The sequence below is a fragment of the Eutrema salsugineum genome, unplaced genomic scaffold (genome assembly GCF_000478725.1).
Source record: "Eutrema salsugineum unplaced genomic scaffold, Eutsalg1_0 scaffold_2, whole genome shotgun sequence".
NCBI classification, from domain to species: Eukaryota; Viridiplantae; Streptophyta; class Magnoliopsida; order Brassicales; family Brassicaceae; genus Eutrema; species Eutrema salsugineum.
In genome coordinates this window covers 11,933,197-11,953,540 of record NW_006256829.1, presented here as the reverse complement: position 1 = coordinate 11,953,540, position 20,344 = coordinate 11,933,197, and the positions used below count along the sequence as shown (strand labels likewise).

Genomic DNA, 20,344 nt, shown 5'->3' with positions numbered 1-20,344 from the left:
CTATCGAATATTTAATTTAAAGGACCAAATAAAGACAAGAGAGATAACGTTTTCGTAAGCAGGTGTGGCTGTGTTGTTTGATTTGTTGGAATCGTAGTGGAAATGGCACCAGAGACTTCCACTCTTCCTTCGTGTCCATATTTGCTTATTATATTTTGTTTCTCCACAAAAAAAAACACAACTTTTTGTAATTATTTAGATTATACGTTAATGTAAAATATCACGAGGCACTATCTACGTATACTTTAATTTATAAAAAGCAAAATGAGAAAAGAGACCAAAATGTTTTAGTGTAGGAATGGACTTACGGATAATCCAACCAAACATCTGGACATCTGGTCCTAGTAGCAGTGGACTGGATTGTTTAATATATATCATTCGATCAGCTGAAATGGACCACTCACGAATTTGACCTGTAGTGGATGTCTAGGTTTTTTTTACTTATTTTTCTTTGTGTGGAGATACCTAAGTTGTGGCTGCAAGGCTAAACAATTTTGTTGTTAGAAGATTTTAATTTCATTAAATTAAAAAAAAAAAAACACACAAGGCTAGAAACTATATATGATTCTTAGATCATACGTACAGTTGGTTATAAAGCATATGAAAGTTAAGAAAATCATAAACATCGTATTTAAAGTCATAAGTTTAGAGATAAAAGTTTGATGGGAGAAGCTACTCACTTTTGATTTAAAACCAGAAGCGATAGAGAAATCATGGGAAAGTAGATTAATGGGTAGCTCCAACCCTCACGTACTCTTTTTTTCACCATGGCCATGGGTTCCATGACTTCCTCCATGAGGTGAAAAGAAGCTTGAACCTTGAGAATGTTTTATCTATTGGATTGTCTTTCAAATTCCTATGAATCGAAACATTCATTTCATCTTTTCTCATGTTGGGAATCGTCGTTTGAGCCGTCGTTTGAGTAAACATCTTCCTCTAAAGAATCTAGAGAAGCAAAGGGTTTGTCTCTACTCCTAGTCGCTATGATATTCTTTACCCAATGCTCTACTACTTTAAAAATGTAGAACCAGTAGCAGTATGGGTTAAAACTTGAATGAGTTAAGTTGTCAAGGTTGAGAGGCATCCTTTGGGATAGATGTAGAGATTGAGGTTTCTTTTAGTAATTGTGATATCAAAATCCACAACATGTGTGAAAGTCAGATGCCTAAGTAGCTGGGATTTCAAGGGTGTCAACAACAATTATAGAAGCATAAGCCAAGGTAGACACCTCTTATATAATTGATTGAATGGACGATGTATCAGCAAAAAAAAAAAAAAAAAGTAGAGGATGGACTATGGAGTAGTGTTTGCGACTTTGCGTCAATGTTAGGATTGAAAATGAAAGGAGTTAAGATGGGATTTGTATATTACCTTGGCTACGTGCTTTGCTTTTTGTAATTATTTTTTTTTTAAATTTATAACCATATTTTATATGAATATATTATGTTTCATGACGAAGTTTGGTCAAAGAATGCCATGGTCAAAGGTTAACGAATAAAGTAGTTGAGGTCTAATTTTAGAAAGTCAGATGTTTGCCTAAAACGTAAATTCAATAATAAATTAGGACACAGTAATGTTACAATCAGACAGTCATTTCATTACTTAAGGAAGTTTCGAAAATTTGGTATATGCACTGCAGATTACTACAAAAAAAATTTCCATTTTGGCGATTTATGGCACATATAGAATATCGGTAATCAAATTAATTCAAGTAGATCTGGAGTACTATAATATAGTCCAGAGAAATACATTTATTAAATCTTGGATAATTGCTGAAATCATTCACAGGCATCATTCAATTATTTAGGGTGATATAAAAAAATTTGGTTAGCTATATAATTAAGGAATAAAGAGCTCACAAATTGTGGGATGTTGGGATTCGTAGTCAGCATTAATACGTTGATGGTTTGAAGGTTCCCAGATTGTGCACGAGTATGTACAGCACCATGCATCTTACAGTAATATATTGGAGGGTTTTGTGTGCTGTTTGTTTTATAATGTGTTCATTAAAAATAAAAATAAAAACAAAAAAAAATAGATCATGTTGATAATACCATGACATAACGATTACATACATATTAGAAATATGCATTGGTATATTTTAATTACTTTTTTTTATAATCTCGAAATTCGTGTTCGATGCCCATACATTTCCGTGGTTACAAACAATGTTGTTGATAAAACCATGGCATAACGTAAACTTATTTTCATATTTTTAATTTATTAAGATGTTTTTCGTTAATTTTCATGGAGCAATCCATATATTTGGTTAGATATCTAAACTTAAACAAGAATACAGACATATGATATCCGATTAACTCTGAAATAGATATGGATTAGAAATATGTAAACTAAACATGTCACATATACCACAATTTGCGTTGTCTTTAAGTCATTCAACTGGAGTCGCTTCTTTAGGCTCATAACTGAGATAACTTTATGAGTTTGACCCATTTAATGGATGAGTGTAAAAAAGATCTACTTACTCATATGTTGTTAAATGATTCTACAGTATCTACTCATTCTTTATATAGCATTTCCGACCGTAAACATCCACATTCATTGGACCACCCTAACTCTTGTCAATGTATTGTTAACCAATCAAAGATCTATTCAACAAACAAGAATTATTTAATTCGAGCTTTGACTCTATGTGGTTTTAATTGATATTTTAAATAACAGATTTTTTAAATTACTACTATATAATATATACAAATATATATAGGGACTCGTACACTTGTATGTGGACTCTTACGATTCATATTACGGATAAAAAATGCATATTTCGGACTAAAGAATGTTAGTTGAAGTGACTTACCATCGGCTGCAACCATGTTTCAATTCGTTTCAGTATCACATTTGTTCTCTTATAATTTTCTTAGCTACCCCGATATATATCCGGAACCAGCCGTTGATAATACCATATTTAAGACGTCCGAAAATGAAGTTGAACTAATTATTTTAATTTGAATACTCCAAAGTATCCCTAGAACACCTCCCAATATAACAAAAGGTATTCAGTATTCACATCTTTATCAATGTGTATCTATATATAATTCTTGACATTAGCCATGCGAATTAATCTGCTAATTTCTTTGTTTTTATCCAAACTAAAAAAGACTACGGGTTTTAATAATAGTACTTTATAGAAATAAATAAATAACAAACTATCTAGATTTCGAATTCCACCTGTACAGTTTCCAAATTTGGAAGATGTCTTGATAAAACTAATCACAGAGGATGCTCATGAATGCTAGTATGATGACAATCGTGTTCTTGCCAAATTTATTGAAAAACGTACTTATATGTGATGTCTCACACTCGAATTTATTACGTTTTAAAGGTCCGGTTCAAATTTATGATAGAATTTAAACATTTTGAATAAATATAAAAATACAAGGGATATTTGTTTTTTTGTTTGTTTTAGAACATTCAAGGGACTCCCTTTTAGTTATATCATGATATGAATGAGATCAATTTTCTCCAGAATCACTTTAAATCGCTTGTATAAGGAGCTGCCATGCTGCGTCATATATATGTAATGTCTTAGTCATGGTAGATTCTAAAACTAAAACATACGTCAAAAGTAGAAACAAAAAACTGGGTTATTATTCGGAGAATTTGAATTGTAATATGAAAATAATTGTGTTATTACCATTTTCTGACCAAAGTGAACCTGAATCATCAGATGACAAAAAAAAAAAATAATCAGGTTCAGTTTGGATTCGTCTTTGAGTACCTTTGGTAAAAAAATATAATCATTCAGTTTAAAATAAAATCAATAATGCTTTCGATTTAAAATTATCTAATTCGGCTTAGTTTGGTTTATTCAGTTTATTTTGGACTTATGCCCAATCTTAGTAAAAATCAAGAAAACTAGTAATTTCTGACAACTGTTAGATAATAAATTAAAACTTCACAAACAAAAATTTGGAAAGAACAACAATAAAACCTATTACCAAACTGAACCAATTATCAAATATATAAAAAGAAAGAAGTTTCAGAAAATTTGAATAATAGTAACTTTTATATATATATATATATATATATGAATGATGGAAATAATAATACTGTAATTATTAGTATCTAACTGTCTATGAATGAGAACAAAGTTAGCCTTCAATTACTTACAAATCCCAATAAAAGACTTCTTCTCCATGTGTGATATGAGAGTGTCAACGACAAGTCTACATAGAGGCTAAGAGGTCAACAAGACCACACAACACTTCTTACTATTAGTTTGCAAAGGCTGTTCGTTGGACATTTCTCTCTATCTCTATCTCTCTCTCCTCCTCTCTTCTTCTTCTTCTTCTTCTTCTTTTTCTCCCTATAAAATCTCATCTCTCACATTTTTCTTTTCTTGCATTCTCCAAACGAAACCTCAAGCTTCATTTTACTTCCCTTTATCATTACTTTCCATTACTCCAATATTAATGAATAACACCGACCGTCGTCGCCGTCGTAAGCAACAAAAAGCTACTCTCCATGATTCGGAAGGTCCCTCTCTAATCCCTATTTTCTTCTTTTCCACATCGAATTTTACTTGGTTGCGTAAATTTTCATGGGTAGAATTACGAAATAAGATGCTTTTGCACATCTTGAAAGCATTTTCTTGGCTTCCACTTCAAATTTAGTTTTATCTAGGATCCGATTTTCTATGCCTGAATTCGAGACGATTTGACTTAGTGATTTATTTAAGATAACGATTCATATGTTCACTTTTAAATTGGTTGAACGCCTCGTGCTAGGTAACTGAAAGAACGTTCCAAGATTAGTTTATACTTTTAACAAAAAAAATCATTCCAGTTTTTGTCAATTTAATAATTGTTTTTTTTGCAACTAATTTTCAAATTAGCTAGATTTAATATTTGTTCCGAGTTTAATTGGTTGAATATAACCATTGCAGAAGTGAGCAGTATAGAATGGGAGTTTATCAATATGACTGAACAAGAAGAAGATCTCATCTTTCGAATGTATAGACTTGTCGGTGATAGGTAACAATGTCTTCTTGTTTTCTATTATCTCAGCCCAAAGAAAGATAATTTTATATTTAATGTTTTATACATTGGTAGGTAAATAATTTAATATGCTCGCTTGTACATTGCCAACTTAACATACGTTAATTTAGGTATGTACTTACGTTTGTACAGTGTACCATGTTGTAGAGGAAGCACATGGCGTCCACTAATTTTCTTAAAAAACATTGAATTAAAGCTATCACGTTCATTACATTATATACCTACACGTATAATACACATATACACATCTATGTCCACAAAAGTACTATGAAATGCTTGCCTGGCTCTAAAGTGGAATAAGATTTGACAAAGTAAATTTAGATGATAACAAAATAAATAAATAAAAGTGTAAATTGTGAGTTTTATTTTTATTTAGGTGGGATTTAATAGCAGGAAGAGTGCCAGGAAGACAACCAGAGGAGATAGAGAGATATTGGATAATGAGAAACAGTGATGGCTTTGCTGAGAAACGACGCCAACTTCATCACTCCTCTTCTTCTCACAATAATACGAAACCTCATCGTCCACGCTTTTCTACTTATCCTTCTTAGTTTTAGTTTCATTTTATTTTTATTCTGTTTTTATGCCGACCAACCGAAAAAAAAAAATAAACAAGAAAAACAGTGGTGTATAGTACTAGTAGTCCTTTTCTTTTGTTTTTTGATAAAAAAGGTAGTATCTTATTAGTTTGAAGAAATTATATCATCCATGTCTTCTTTTTGTGGTAATTTTCATTTTTATAATATTAGGTTTCATTTTTATTATATAGCTTGAAGAAAGAAACATAGTGTTAAGGAGGAGCATTTTCCGACTATAACATTTTAAATTTTAGTGTAACTGCTTAAAGATTTCTAATAACCATGTTAATGTATTATATTATGTCCTATTATTTAATTTTTTGCCCGGATAAAAGCAAATTCTAGATCCTCCACTATATATATATATATATATATATATATATATAACGTTATACACACTCTACCAATCAGTATATGCTTTTCATCCATGGTTACAAAATCGAACCCATAGCTACCAAAGGTCCAAAACTAATTGAGGTGTTTCAAAAAATATCATAAGCTCAATTTTTATTTTTATATTTATTTCCGCCAACTTAGAAGTTTATTCAAGAGATTAACCCAATTTAAATATGAGCTGATAAAGAAGAATAATAATTATGGGCCTAAACGCTTAGCCCATGTCATTGTCAAGGTTTCACAGCCTATTTGTAAGTTTTTTTTTCTCAAAAAAATATCATAAGCTCAATTTTTTTTATTTCACAGCCTATTTGTAAGTTAAACAAGCTTTTTTCAGTGTGTTGAGTGAAATGTGGACCGATTCTTTTGTTCTGATGGTGGTGATTAGGTTGAAGCCTTCTAAGAGGTGATTTCAGCTTCCAGATTAAACATCACAATGATGAATGATATATCAGGTGAACCATCAGAACAAAGTTTTGGTTACGTGTTTAAGACATCGGTTGGCATCTCGAACATATAACCAAGTTTATATGCGTGTTGGTTACTTAGTCTGCTGTAATTTTCATCATCTTTTTTGCTTTGAGCTTCTTTGAGATTTTAAGAGATCAGCTTGAAGATACGAAAACAAGTCATCATGAATTGTTGGTAGATTTTTGGCCGATATCAATCTTATGCCTTCTTCTTCATTTTTTTTAGTTTCATCATGATCTGTTTCATAAGATCAACTTGTTTGTAACGTTTGATCGATCGTTAAAGCAATTGACGTAGCGTTAGATTTTATGGTTCTGTTTTGTAGGTTGATGTTTCCTCTTCTTTTCTAACGATACATTTTCTTCATTTATTTATATCAAATTGGATACAAGAGCTTTTTTTTTTTTTGTAAAAATTGGATACAAGAGTTGCAACTCTAACATAATAATAACTTCAATGATGATGAAGAAATGCATTAACACTCTGTTTAAAACGATGAAAGCATTGCTCGCTGATAGGTTTAAAATTTGTTTTTTTTTTAATAATCAAGCCCAATATAATGATACTATAATATTTTGAATGTAAATATGAGTTTTTTTAGTTTAAAATTCTAATTTCCATTTTTGAAAGAAAATAAAATTTCACATAACTAGTTTAATAATATATAGGGAAAAAACTTTTGAAAATTTTGAATGAATGAGATAATGAGTTTTTGAATTTCAAAACCCCCAAAAATATCTCCATTAATTGTTGAACTTCTGCTGAATTCTTATCCTCTTTATAATATTTTGGAATTTAGGGAGAAAATTTAAAAAATAAAAAATGTTTTAGTGTTTTTACAAAATATACCATTAGAATTTTATATTAAATAATCATTAGTAGTAGTTATTAAAATGTTTAATCAGGATAGACATAACAAAAGATACTCTTGATCTTCAAATCCAAATTTTTTTTATTAGACTAAATATAATCTAGTGTCGATTAGACCAAATCTAATCAAATTTAAAATTCACATATAAGTTCTTGCACGTGTACATTTTCAAAATTTAACTCCGAGACAAGATACATACTATTATGAAAGAAGTTATAAATTTTAATTCAATGAACATTTTTACATCCTTATAAAATCAACTCTATATATATTTCGCTCATTAAAATCCACTCTTTTCGATTTGTAGAACATCTGCTGCGGCATGTATAATTTTTCTTTCTATCTACAGAAGATATTATCCCTCCAAAAATTAAGATGCAAGTTCAATATTATTATTCATGAGAAACTCATACACTGTTGTTCATTCATATTCAAATACAGCTACAATGCTTTATGTAATACAAGAATAACGTTACGTGTAGAAGTACTCTGACTCTAACTCTAAAATTAAAAAAAAAAAAAAAAAACATGTGACGAAGCTGTTATATATTAAGCTGGCAACTTTTAAAAACTCATTTAGACCTATATTAGTCATAATAATATTAATTAATATCCTTTAAAAATCTTAAATAACAATATTATTGAAAATAGCTCCACTTTTTATAGGAAAGTTTGAAGATAATCAAAAGGATAATAAGGAGAGAAAGTGAGTACGTACTGGTCTCTCGTTAGGGTTTATACGAAGATGTATTCAACCTTCTTTTATTAGCAGAATGTTTGCTGAATTTGCTGAGCCAATTCTTCTGCACTTAGTTGGCACTCAATTCCAATCTATCAAAAGAAAAATAGAAAGAGAGATATAGATAATTGTCTATCAATATTTAAAAGACACTTATATATATATATATATATATATTATATCTACAACCATTGTATCAATTCTTTATTGGATTCCTCTTAATTATATCAGTTCTGATTTTTCTTCATATGCTCTGTTTTGTTCAAGTTTTTTTCCTTATTGTACATAATTCTTTTTGCCGAGAAATAAATTTAGTCTTCCAAAAACAAAATCTTTATTGGCAAATATGCATATACCGGATATAGGAACTAGCTTGACCAATAAGCACAACCAGTAAACTACAGCAGCTTGACTTATTTGAATAAATGTGAAATATATAAAATAGAAATTTAAGATTTAGGATTTTCTTCAATGTTCACATAATAGAATAACGAATTAATTTGTAGATAACATATGGGAGGAACACGTGCTATTCACACCTTGGTTTATAATAAAAAAGTCAAATGCATGTGTTAAGAGATTTTAGTAAAAATAGTATAAAACAAAGAACAGTTTAGTTTTGTATGCTTGTGAGGCTGAGCAATCTGACAGACCCTATGTTTGTGTGCATTTATGTATATATACAATGTTGATAAGAAGTATGTATCTTAACAATGAATTTCTTAGATTTCTATATACTGTGAACCAATTTATGTGAGTGTGAATATTACTTATTACAGAACCCTACCATTTTCTCCCCACCATATAACTATGTAAGAAAAATAAATGTATGAATCACACAAATTTTTTTTTTTTTTTTTGAATAACATAAGCCACTGAAAATTAATTAGGATGATTATTCGTACGTACCTTGATGGTGAAAGAATTAAGCATGGTTTCGTCGACGGTGTTAATATTAACCTGAAGAATTTCGAGAGCCAAATCCTCAAGAGCAGCGATTATCTTCATAACTTGTCCCGGTATCTTATGCGATATCGTTTTGAGCAGCACATTAGCTCCTGAGAACTTCACTTCTACGTCAGCCAAAGCCGATTTTGAGTTAGCAACGAGCTCATTTATCACACTACTCTCATGGTTACTACTAACTGAAGGAGAGGAAGAAGATGAAGCTGGAGAATATGGAGGCGGGTCCCCTAAGCTGCTGCAACCGGCCAATGAGCTGTAAGAACGAAGTGGAGGCTGTGGGATGAGTGGTAGTTGAGGCGGATGGGCCCTGTATGGGCTTGTGGGCTGAGGGGTTCGAGGGCTGATGGGAGGGAGAAGGAGGTGATGGTGGATCTGGTGGTTGTTGATGCGCGGGCTAAGAGGCAGTTTTCGCGGGCTTAGGATAGGCGGTGAAGGACGAGGGCTCGGGACTAGTCTCGGGCTCAGGACTTCCGCGTATGTCTTACGTTGTTTCTTGGCTTCTAAGGATTGTAGAACTTGTTGTAGCTCGCTTATGTACTCCACAACTCCTCCTATGATCGATGCTTGGTCCCCCTTTTAAAATTATCAAAGAAAAAGACAATATAAGCCAATATGGACATTCTATCTATCACATTGTGACATGAAAGGAAGAAAAGAAAAAGAGATAATTAGTGGGACCAAACGTCAATATAATTGTCATTATTCTTAAAAAGAACATAGATATGATGCTTTTGTTGTAATTGATATTTTCTAAGAAAAGATAAAATATAGTTAGGTATACCAAAAAGATCAATTGAACAAATGTTTTATAGTATTAATTAGTCAGGCGTTACTACAACTCAAAATACCAAGTACTGACTAAGAAATATATGGATGTATCAAGTTTACCCGTTTGACATAGAAACAAGGCATAAGCGAACGTAAAACGGTTAAGTGCTCATTCATTTGCTTTCTCCTGTTACGTTCCACGGTTACATGAGACATCTTTTGCTGCCCATCTTGCTTATTCTCTTCCTCTCCTTCTCCTTCTCCTTCACCTTCTCCGTCTTCTTCGTCTTCGTCTTCTTCTTTCTCCGTTTCTAGCCTTTGCCTCTTCCTCTTAGGAGATGAGGTATCATAGTTTTGATCCTTTACTAACTCCTTGGAACTAGTGGTTCCATCTTTGGGAGTAGATGCAGCCGCGGGAGATATCTCTCCGGCGCCTTCAAGACTCTCTAAGATGGCAAATAGGTCATCTCCGGCTAGTGAAGTGTCGACAAGTTCACACTCTTCAAGAAAATCGGGTATTATCTCCTGCATCGTGAATAGAAATCTCTCTCTCTCTCTCTTCCTCGTTCGTTTTGTCTTATGGTTAAACTTTTTAAAAAGAAAAGAGGCAAAAAGCAAATTAAAAGAAAGATTTAGAGAAAGAAAGAGACGCAGAGAGACATATCAAGTTGAGAGAGAGAGATGAGAGTGGATGCCAAAAGGAGTAAATATGAGGGACTCGCATTCATCGAGGACTAAACTATCGCTATCAAATTTCAATATTTATTATAATATTTTGATAGGGTTATTTATTATGCGGTTTGTGCCGTTGGATGAAATTTGGGGAGAATCTAGGTTTTTTGGTGTCTCATTTATGTTTTAGATATAAATATACATAAATATATAGGGTACGTTTTATTGTATACTTTATATTAGAGGGATAAAGGTTGCATATATGTAAAGGGAAAGATACATAAATTCTTTAGGAAAACTTTTTTATGGATTTTTTTGGGGTAAAAATTTGAATAATCACAAGCTCGGTATAATTGTTTTTTTGTACACACAAACATGTAATGCACATAAACACGGACATGTACGTTCTTTTGTAATTAATTTACGTATATATATGGGTTGCGAATGTCCGACCAATCCCGGTTTTCGAGTAAAGATATACAAGAAAGAAAGAAATAAGTATTTAAATTACTGATTTCACATTTATTTTAGCGCCCTCGCTCGTGAGACACTCAATTGAATGACATGTTGTACATTTGCAATTTCGCATTATGGATCAATTATTCATAAAAATTAACCTATAAAAATTTAGACACATGCATTTTACGATTGATAAACCGAACATATCGGCATATAACAATGTCAACAAATTATTATTATTAGTTTACTTAGAATATACTTCGCTCTGTACTTTGCATTCGCTAATTTCAGCCAACATTAATCAATTCTGTAATCAATCTGAGTTTTCGCAAACTATGTTTCTTTTACAATTTTGGTGATTGTGCGTGCACCGTTTTAAAATATTTTTCATTCTATTTTAATATTTCAAAAACTTTTTTTAATTCACTTCTCCTTATACTCTACCTTTCACACTTAAGCTTTTTTTTATTTTATTTTTTTTGTCAGTTCCATTCATCTCAAAATTATTTGACATTCCTGTTTTCTTCTCAGAATGTTTTTTTTTTTATGTTCCCCTTCATTTCATTATTTTCAGTTCACGTACTAAGTACTCTAAAGCGCTCCCCATTCGGCTTCTTAGGTGTTGTTTTTCATCTCAGCCGGATTCTTAGTTTGCTTTGAATATTTTTTTATTTGAAGATTTGAAAAAAAAATGTCTGTTCAAAAGTTAGTTTTTGGTTCAAATGGATCCCTATCATCTACGTTTCATAAAGACGTGATCAGATAACATACCAATTCAATTCTTTTTCAAAAGCAACTATAAAAAAACAAAATCTGAGTTTTGGCAAATTATGTTTTCACAAGATTATAGACTCCTCTTTTTTTTTAAGTCCATCCTTAAATTCATACAAGGAGAACATCAATTTGTTTTTAAGAAAATAAAAGACAAGGGATAGATCTAAGGCAATAAATACTTGATGTCATACTAGTCGTGCCTCATTTTGTCTCTTCAAAATCAAATTGAATCTTGAGGAGCCAACCTTCATTTGAAATTTCCCTTTCAAAAAATTTGAAAGATTGTGTACATGAATATATATATATATATATATATATAGGTTTTCCGTATATATATTATAATGACAATAAGCCAATACAATGTTTTAGAAAAAAAAGAAAAATTTAAGAAGATGGAGCCAAGACAAAACCAGGTAGACGTTAGGTTTGAAGTTAATGTGTTGGATGTCAGATATTGTTTACCTGACCATGTCTTTTTAGTTACGGGTCTCTTCTCCTTTATGTTTCGTTTCTAGCCCAAACTAATTAGAGATCAAGATCTATATAAAAAAAAAAAAAAAAAAAAAACAGAGTTCGATAATTGAATAACATCAGTTAAGGAATTCATGTGTATTTCTTTTTAATGCGATGCTTCTATAGTTATATATGCCATGAAATAATAAAAATCTACTACCTCTTGTTTCTTATTATATCATGATCTCAGACGCTTTACTTGTCATGAACATTACATATATATATAATTCGAGGTTCCATTGTAACCAAACAGAGAAAACCCAATGTACTACAATAACACAAGAAATGGAAAAGAGATGTCACTAAAGTTTAATTATGCGTGCATGCATGGTATTAATTTGAGATATGACTCGGATCCAAGAGGTTATTCAAATTAATATACGGATATATTTAGTACCCTTTTATGGAGACTATGACATGCTTTTAATTTTCGTACAGTTTTGTCTTGCTCTATTTATTTCTTAAATTGAAATCAACATTTCCATAACAGCGTTGCTCTTGACATTACTATGACAAAAACAAAATAAATTTATTTCGTATGATAATGAGCCATATGATATAACGAAAACGTTGATTATATTCTTCCTGTAGTCTCAATTAAGAAGTCTGAGTTGGCGTCGATAATTACTAATCAAAAACAAACAAACAAATACTCGACGACAGACTAAAAGAATAAATATAAGTGAAATTTATTGCCCTTTTAAAAATAATAATTGACTTTCGAAGCAATTAATCATAAAAATTGAGAATGAGGAAGAGAGCAAAGATAGTTAGCTGATGGAACAAAGCATCTGCAAGTTGAGCAGAAATTAGTACTTTGGGAACCATATATAATAAAGATGGTGGGCGGCTTTCAATGATCGAACACGCCGTCTCCGTGCCCGAGATTCTACTTCTTCATTCATCCACATGCATACATGCATCCATGTTACACATATATATACATATATATGCACCATATATATCCTTATTGCATTGATGATCATGCATGATCTTGTTGCAGTTTGGTTTTGATTTTGTAAACCGTGTATAGTAAACCAAACATACTTTCAAACTTATTTTTAATAGCATATACTACAGTCTTACAGATTGGATTATCTTGGATCTTTTAGTTTTGGACTCTCATTTGTAAGAGTAAGACGGTATATTTTCTTAAACGAATATGATGAACATTGATTAAAACGAAAATCATATGTTATTTTTGGACAAAATAGAATATTTATAGTTCCATTTCCTTTTTTTTTTTTCAAATGGAGTTAACCTTGTGGCTGATACCTTTTCTTATAGAGTTTTTGACACATGAATCTTTTTGCAACCGTTGCGATGAAGAGTTTTAAATGTTTAATTTTTTCCTACGTAGATCACAATCAGAAACTTGATCTACTTGCATTCAGTTATCAAAACATAACGTTTTAAAACCGAATTATAGAATTACGGGAGATTTTACTGTTTATAATAAAATATTGTAGAACAAATTTTTATCCATTCTGCTGAAAAAGACGAAAAAAAAAAAGAACAAACGTCAATGCATGAACAATGTTCATCTACGAAACTGCAAAACAATTATTGGAGAAATATTTTTAAAAAATCTTCTAAGGTATCTTTATATTCCATTCATCTTGATTTTATGTGATTCTCTTTTTTTTTTTTTAATTTTATGTGATTCTTGATCTCTTGTGTTCCAAATCTTAAATGGTAATGAAAAACGGAATTAAAATGTGATCTAGAGATGTTGGTTATTGTGTTTACTTAGTCATTTCAGAATTCATTTATTAGATACAAAATATGAGATTAGTTTCTTTTTTCTGGCAAAATTTATAAACTTCATCCCGATTCACAAAAACAAAATTTCTTAACTTCCCTTTGTTAAGTATGATTTTAAGGTATTTGGCATGTAGTCGATCTTTCTAGATAAAACCAAGTTCAAAATTTTAAAAATATATGTGAAAACGTCGATTTTTCTTCTCAAATTGTAGACTAGAATCAAGATCTAGTATCACTCAAATGACATACTTATTATTAGTTGAATTAATCTCGTCTAGATTATAAACAGCACGCATCAAATAACACATATATGCATTAGGTACTCTGACTACTCTCTAATGCACACATACATATAAACATTACGTAGTGTTCTTTCTCTTAAGGAAAAAAAAAAACATTACGTAGTGGTTATAGTAAAACGCGTATACGAGCTTGCATGTGTGTATGGGGACGACTCACGTAGTTGTGAATTTTGACAGTAAGAGTCGCAATGGGGACCAAAACACACTATGCCCTAAATAGCTAAATGCTAGACCTACATCCTACGCTCGATTCAGACACGGAAAAAAAGCAAAACCCTAAGTTTGTAGCTTTGAACTAAAATCAGCTCTAAAACTCTAGCTCCGATCGAGCATTAAATGGTTCTTTGAGATTCATCAAGGTCTCGCGTGTTGAGATTCTTAAGAGATAAATAATTAATAATAATGAAGAACCCTAGAAAGATAAGCAAATGAATAACAGTATATATAATGATCTACAGATACGCACATATAAGTGTAAATTTTTATCGAGAAAAGAACAGAAACTTTGAAGTTTAAGAAGATATAAGCTTGGATTCGAAGTCAACCATTACCTTCTTTTACTTTGATACATTTAAAATTCAAACTTCTTATGAAAATTAATATTATTACATATTTGTCTCTTTCTATGTGCCTTTATTACATTTGCATGACAAAAATTTAATTTCCTTAATTTCTGTCTGCATCCTACCTACGTATCACATCCCCACACGTCTCTCGTCTCTGTAATTCGGCAGTCACTAGGATAGGACTATGTGGTGTTGTATAAAACTATGTATGCATCTCTCTCTGTTACTACATACCAACGGTAAAATGTGAATATACACATAAATTGGCAAAGGTTTTGTACTAGAAGCAGAATCGAAGGCTTTCGAATGATCATAATTTTATTTCAATATATATGTTCTTTTGGGTAAAAAAATAAAATCGATTCTAGTAGAACCAAAAATGTAGAAGTAGCTGAAGAGGTGAATGAGATGGGACCTACTCAAACTTTAATCACTACGAAGATCTGCAATATCATTTACTCTCACCACGAAATACATGAGCAACGCTTTATTGCTCGCTTCGCTCTCTCTCTCTCTATCTCTCCTCTCTCTTATTTCAATGTGCCATATTGCATGATTACATATTATGAGTTTTATCATCTATGAAAGACAAATATCGTAGGTAATGATTATGTTTTGTAATACGAATGGGTTTCCTAAATGAGCTCAGTTTTGTTTTCTTTATCGATTTACAGTAATAGAAAATGATCTATTTCTTTTTAAACATGTTAAAACTTATTTTAGAGTATAGTACTTTTTAAAGATCGGAAGATCAAAGGAGAAATAAAGTACTTTAAAAAAAAAACTTATTTTAGAATATAATGAGTTTCAGAAAAGTAATAGGGAGAGGTTTAGAGAGTTTTCAATATAATTGAAAACAACATAAAGTATAGAGGAAAGTCAAAACTTCAAATCCATAAAAATGACCAATATAGCAAATGCTCTTATGGGATTTTCTTCTATTTATTATCATATTCTCTTTAAACTACATGTTTGCAAATAAATTCGTGTGAACTTTGGTCAATCTGAAACGCAATTTGCCAAAAAAATAAGTACAATCATAATTTTTTTTCTTTTTTTTAATTATCTCAAGATTCATTAACGTTGCAACGAACAAAATAATCATGTTAGTGCATGATACAAAATGCCATGCATGTTTATATGAGATCAAATTAACAAGAGATTTTCCTTGGAGTCTCACAGTTGCTTTTCAACCACTAGTAATGATCTTACATTAAAATCTACCAATGTTTAAATTTGTAAGACACATTAATGACTTGAGACAGTCCATAAAAACAATTTGATGAATGCTACGAATTTGTGTGACCAAGACCTTAAAGAGCAAGATTTAATGCTCTTTTTTTTTTTGTTAAAAGCAAGATATAATGCTCTTTTATTCGTCAATGGATACTTTGTTAAAGCAGTGATGATCATTACTTTTAAATATTGTTTTATTAGTATTAAATAACCTGGCTGAAATAATAATGACGGCTAGATTTTGGAGAAGAAATGGCTTCCCACAAATGTGGGGACCCATAATACTTTTGATTGCAAATTAGATTTGAAGAGCCCACAAGTGAATGCCATGTCCCCATCTTCTAATAAAACCATAATGAGTGGTTATGGTTATGCACCTTTTTGTGATGTAGTGCATGCATCTTTTTCAACTTGTTTTTCGTTTGTTTGTTCTACTCTACCACTCGACGAATCAATGTAAGCAAAAACCTTAAACTTGGTTTGTAAATCTGGTTCATGTATAAACTAGCCAAATATATGTTAGTTATTTGTAAAATTCGTATCTCTAGTAGAGGTTGTTTAATTAGTCTGACTCCAAGTTATTTATAGACCGAAGCACTCTATCTTATTGTAGTGAGTAAATAAGTCAATTTTGTTCTGAAAGAGTGAAAGTCAAGGGTCTAAGCTCCGGCCTTGTTTTCTAAAATTCCCTTAATTATTTCAAAATAATTTATATTTTATACCCCATAAAAAGACATGAAGAAGGAAAAAAAATCTTTGAAGTGTATTCAATCGAAAATTTGGAATGATTTGTGTTAACATGAAAATTCTCTTGGTATTCAATCATGAATTATAATATTTTTCTACATTCTGGTGTAATTAATTATAATTTGTACATATCTCTTGAAATTCAAAGTTATTGAACCGATGAACTGAAAAAATATATCTCTTAAGACTATGATTAGAAATATTTTACGTATTACCTTTCTATAATTTCAAAATGTTTTAGAGAAATTTACAACAGTTATTTTTGATCGTTTTACTGAAGAATTTTTTGGTCAATAATATCTCACAATTTTTTGACCATAAACAATTTTTGACGAAAGATTTTCAATGGTTTTATGGAAAACAGTCAAAAACGTCTGTTTCTCACCGTTTTTTCGCAGATAGTTTCATAGAAATCGCACTTGCTTGCTTTATGATGACAAAACGGATCCACTGTAGAATTTCAAATGTCGCAAAATCGAGAAATTAAAGTGGCCTGACTTGCCCAGTTACTAAAACAAGTAAAAGTTTCTGTAAATTTTTATCTCCACTGGTGCAAAAGAGGTAACAAAATCATTAGTCTTGTCAGATTATAAACAGACACTATCTTGGAATTAACTGAAGGGTAAAAAACCAATCAACTTTTTCAACTTTGAAGAGACAAGAGCGAAAATAAGTGAATTCGAAGAGCATAATCTTGTAGAAAGCTTCAGGAATGTCTGCTTGAAACTTAAAATTGTGGACCTTTACAGTGACTCACTTGTCTTGTTTTCATTTAAACTCTCCGTACGATCCAGAGGTTTCCAGTCAATATTTACATAAAGAATCCAACGCCCACCTGACTAAACAATGGGCCGAAAATAAATTAGCTCATACTTTGAGCCCATAACTAAGCCCACTTAGACGTTTTTTTCTTATCAACAAAGGAGAAATGCGTGACAGTTGATCTTGCTCAAAACGGCGTGTAGTGCGGAATCTCAATCATCACACGTGGCAAATCTAAACACCCGTGTAGATCACTGACAGTACACGTGGCCCGCCTGTTGCGTTTACTAGGGTTTGTGAACAGTTGTCCGTTTCCACAGAGGAAATTAGAAAGTTTTGTTTCTTCTCCGATTTAAGTCTAATTCTCCTCTCCAAAACTGCGATGAATTCGTGATTTTTCCCGGTTTCTTCTGAATCTAGAAGCGAAAATTTTCGAGGTACGTTTTGAGTTCTCTATCTATGTATGGTTTTTTCGTGTTACGGAGACTTGTTTGATTCTAGCTAGGGTTTGAAATCATTGTTTTGAGAAGAGGAATTCGATGGAAGATGATGAGACAATGGTGATGAAGGAGATGCGAAACTGTTGCTGTCTTGAGTTATAAGAAAGGGTCTTGAAAGCTAAGGAGAGTTACACTGATATAGAATCGAAGTTGCAGAATCGTAACAAGGAGTTTGAGTCACTTGAATTGAGGTTTAAGGAATTGGAATCGGAGAAGCTAGTAATGGAAGAAGAGTTGAGGAATCTAAAAGAATCTGATTTATTTGAGCAGATGATGGTGAACGGAGCATTGGAGGTTGAGAAACAGTTGGCTGAGAACAAATTTGAGAAACTCGCGGAAGCGGTTCGAAAGTTAGATGAAATTGGTGCATTTAGAGATGGAGAATTGGTATTAGATGAGAATGTGAAGCTAGGATTGGAGTTAGCTAGTGTCAAGCTCCCAATAGGAAAGAAAACAGAATCTTGTGAAGCGTATAATCATCAAATTTCAGGTGAGAAGAATATATGTTACATTAGTGAGTAGAACTTGAAATGCTTGTGCTTTGCTTTTTTTGGTGTAATGTGTTTAATTATGTTTTTTGTGGTTTTTGTTTCTTTCTTTACATGTAGGTTCACCTGATATTACCACACCGGTTAAAGACTGTATGTCAGGGAGAAACAGAGATGACCTGTCTTCTCGTAGACGAGTAAGTAAGATGTTGGTGTTTGAAGACGATGGTAGCAAATCGACTAATGTAGATGATTTATCTGATAACGAAACAGAGGAGAGAAACAAGAAGGAATCTGATGGTATGGATGCGTTAGAGGAGAGAAGTATTGGTGAGAACTATGAAGATGACGATGTGGAAGCTTGTGAAGTTAACACAAGCACTCCTCGTAAGAGGAAACGGGTTGTTACCAGCGATTCAGAGAATGACGATGATGATGATGAAGACAACATACCGATTTCAATACTCAAGAATCTGAAACCACCAAACGAAGAGATGTCAGATTTGGTTGATACACCGAGCATAGAAGAGAATGAGTCCGGGGGGTTGAGGTCACAGCGTCGAGTGTCGTCAAGGCTGAGAAAAAAGAGAGTTCTTGAAGAGATCTCTACTTCAAGTGAAAGAAATCTAAGAGAGAGACTTGTGGGAATCCCAACGACCGGTAACGCAGAGGATGATGAGACAGAAGAAGAGTCTGAGCTAGAGAGTGAGAGCTTAAATGGGTTTATTGTTGATGATGAGAGTGCAAGTGAAAAGACTGATGAAACCGAGGGCGATGTACGGGAGGAGGTATCTGATGGAGAAACTGGTTATGCGGAGATCATGTCGAGGTTAAGGAGGGACAAGAAGCCCGGGAAACGGAAATGGGAGTATCTGACAGATATGCAGGCAGATTTCGGTAAAGATCCCGAGCTTTGTATGAGAGCGGTTTGTGCTCTGTACAGGCTTCAAACAGAAGAAGAAAAAGCAGCAAGATCAAGTTATGTCGCTAATGGTCGAGGTTTCAGCAAGTTTGATGCGGAAAGGTACAAGGAACTACAGTAACTTTAAACAAACCCTCTTTTTGACCTGTTTGTGTTCTTGATTTACGTTTTTGAATGATGGTTTTAGGGGCTGTCGCATTGGACATTTCTTGACGGATGGAGATCCCGTTGGTGATTTGAAGAAATCGGTGGAGGAATTGAGAAGTTTCGAGCCTGGAGCGGTTGAGATTTGCGAACATTTAGCAGGCCGGTACTCGAAACAGCTCTTCGGGATCTATAACAACAGAGAAGATCCGTTCTTCGCTGCTCCTCCATCTCCATGACTTTGGTAATAAACCTCATGGTGGACATGTTCGTTATGACCATAAGTTATGTGGCATAAGTCAACAGCTACTAGTTTATCATGAGAACGGTTTTTGTTAGGGGAGGCTGTAAATATTAGGACGGTTTAAGAAGAAAACCAGAGATTAACCAAAGTATTGGACGAAAGGAATCTTGGTTTTCTTAGATACAATGGAATTAGGAGTTGAAATTGCTTTTAGGGTGTAAATGGAATAAGATTGTCTGGATTAGATGCGAATCTTTATTGATGAAGGAATGTTTGATTCGGTTTATCTCTAAACCGGGTTATTACAAGGGACCGATCTTGAAACGGAAAATTGCAAAACCAGGAAAGTAAGAGAGAAACAGGCTGGAGAGATTCTCTTTTTATTTTATCCATCTCATACACAGCTTAAGAACAGAACATAATTAACCGTTTCTCTCGTTAAAC

The 20,344-nt window shown here is 32.3% G+C and overlaps 3 protein-coding genes across 5 annotated transcripts; 2 read left to right on the top strand and 1 right to left on the bottom strand.

Annotated features, from left to right (window-relative positions):
• The first annotated feature begins 4,213 nt into the window (after window positions 1-4,213).
• Window positions 4,214-5,711, top strand: LOC18017873 (transcription factor TRY). The gene is made up of 3 exons (XM_006401666.2): window positions 4,214-4,497; window positions 4,907-4,994; window positions 5,395-5,711. The coding sequence occupies exons 1-3, from the start codon at window positions 4,434-4,436 to the stop codon at window positions 5,567-5,569; spliced, it is 327 nt and encodes a 108-aa protein (XP_006401729.2). The 5' UTR covers window positions 4,214-4,433; the 3' UTR covers window positions 5,570-5,711.
• A 2,279-nt stretch (window positions 5,712-7,990) lies between these two features.
• On the bottom strand, window positions 7,991-10,378 carry LOC18017872 (transcription factor SPEECHLESS). The gene is made up of 3 exons (XM_006401665.2): window positions 9,928-10,378; window positions 8,983-9,612; window positions 7,991-8,165 (listed from the first exon to the last, which is right to left on the bottom strand). Exons 1-3 carry the CDS (start codon window positions 10,336-10,338, stop codon window positions 8,100-8,102), a joined length of 1,107 nt encoding a protein of 368 aa, XP_006401728.1. The 5' UTR covers window positions 10,339-10,378; the 3' UTR covers window positions 7,991-8,099.
• Window positions 10,379-17,911: 7,533 nt separating this feature from the next.
• On the top strand, window positions 17,912-20,177 carry LOC18017871. Of its 3 annotated transcripts, none has more exons than XM_024156634.1 (4): window positions 17,912-18,039; window positions 18,373-18,592; window positions 18,711-19,614; window positions 19,700-20,177. In XM_024156634.1, exons 2-4 carry the CDS (start codon window positions 18,373-18,375, stop codon window positions 19,893-19,895), a joined length of 1,320 nt encoding a protein of 439 aa, XP_024012402.1. In that variant the 5' UTR covers window positions 17,912-18,039; the 3' UTR covers window positions 19,896-20,177. The 3 variants fall into 3 exon arrangements, with proteins under 3 accessions (XP_024012402.1, XP_006401727.2, XP_024012401.1); XM_006401664.2 differs by having other exon boundaries at window positions 17,916-18,039; window positions 18,108-18,592; XM_024156633.1 differs by having other exon boundaries at window positions 17,917-18,039; window positions 18,133-18,592.
• Window positions 20,178-20,344: the final 167 nt, after the last annotated feature.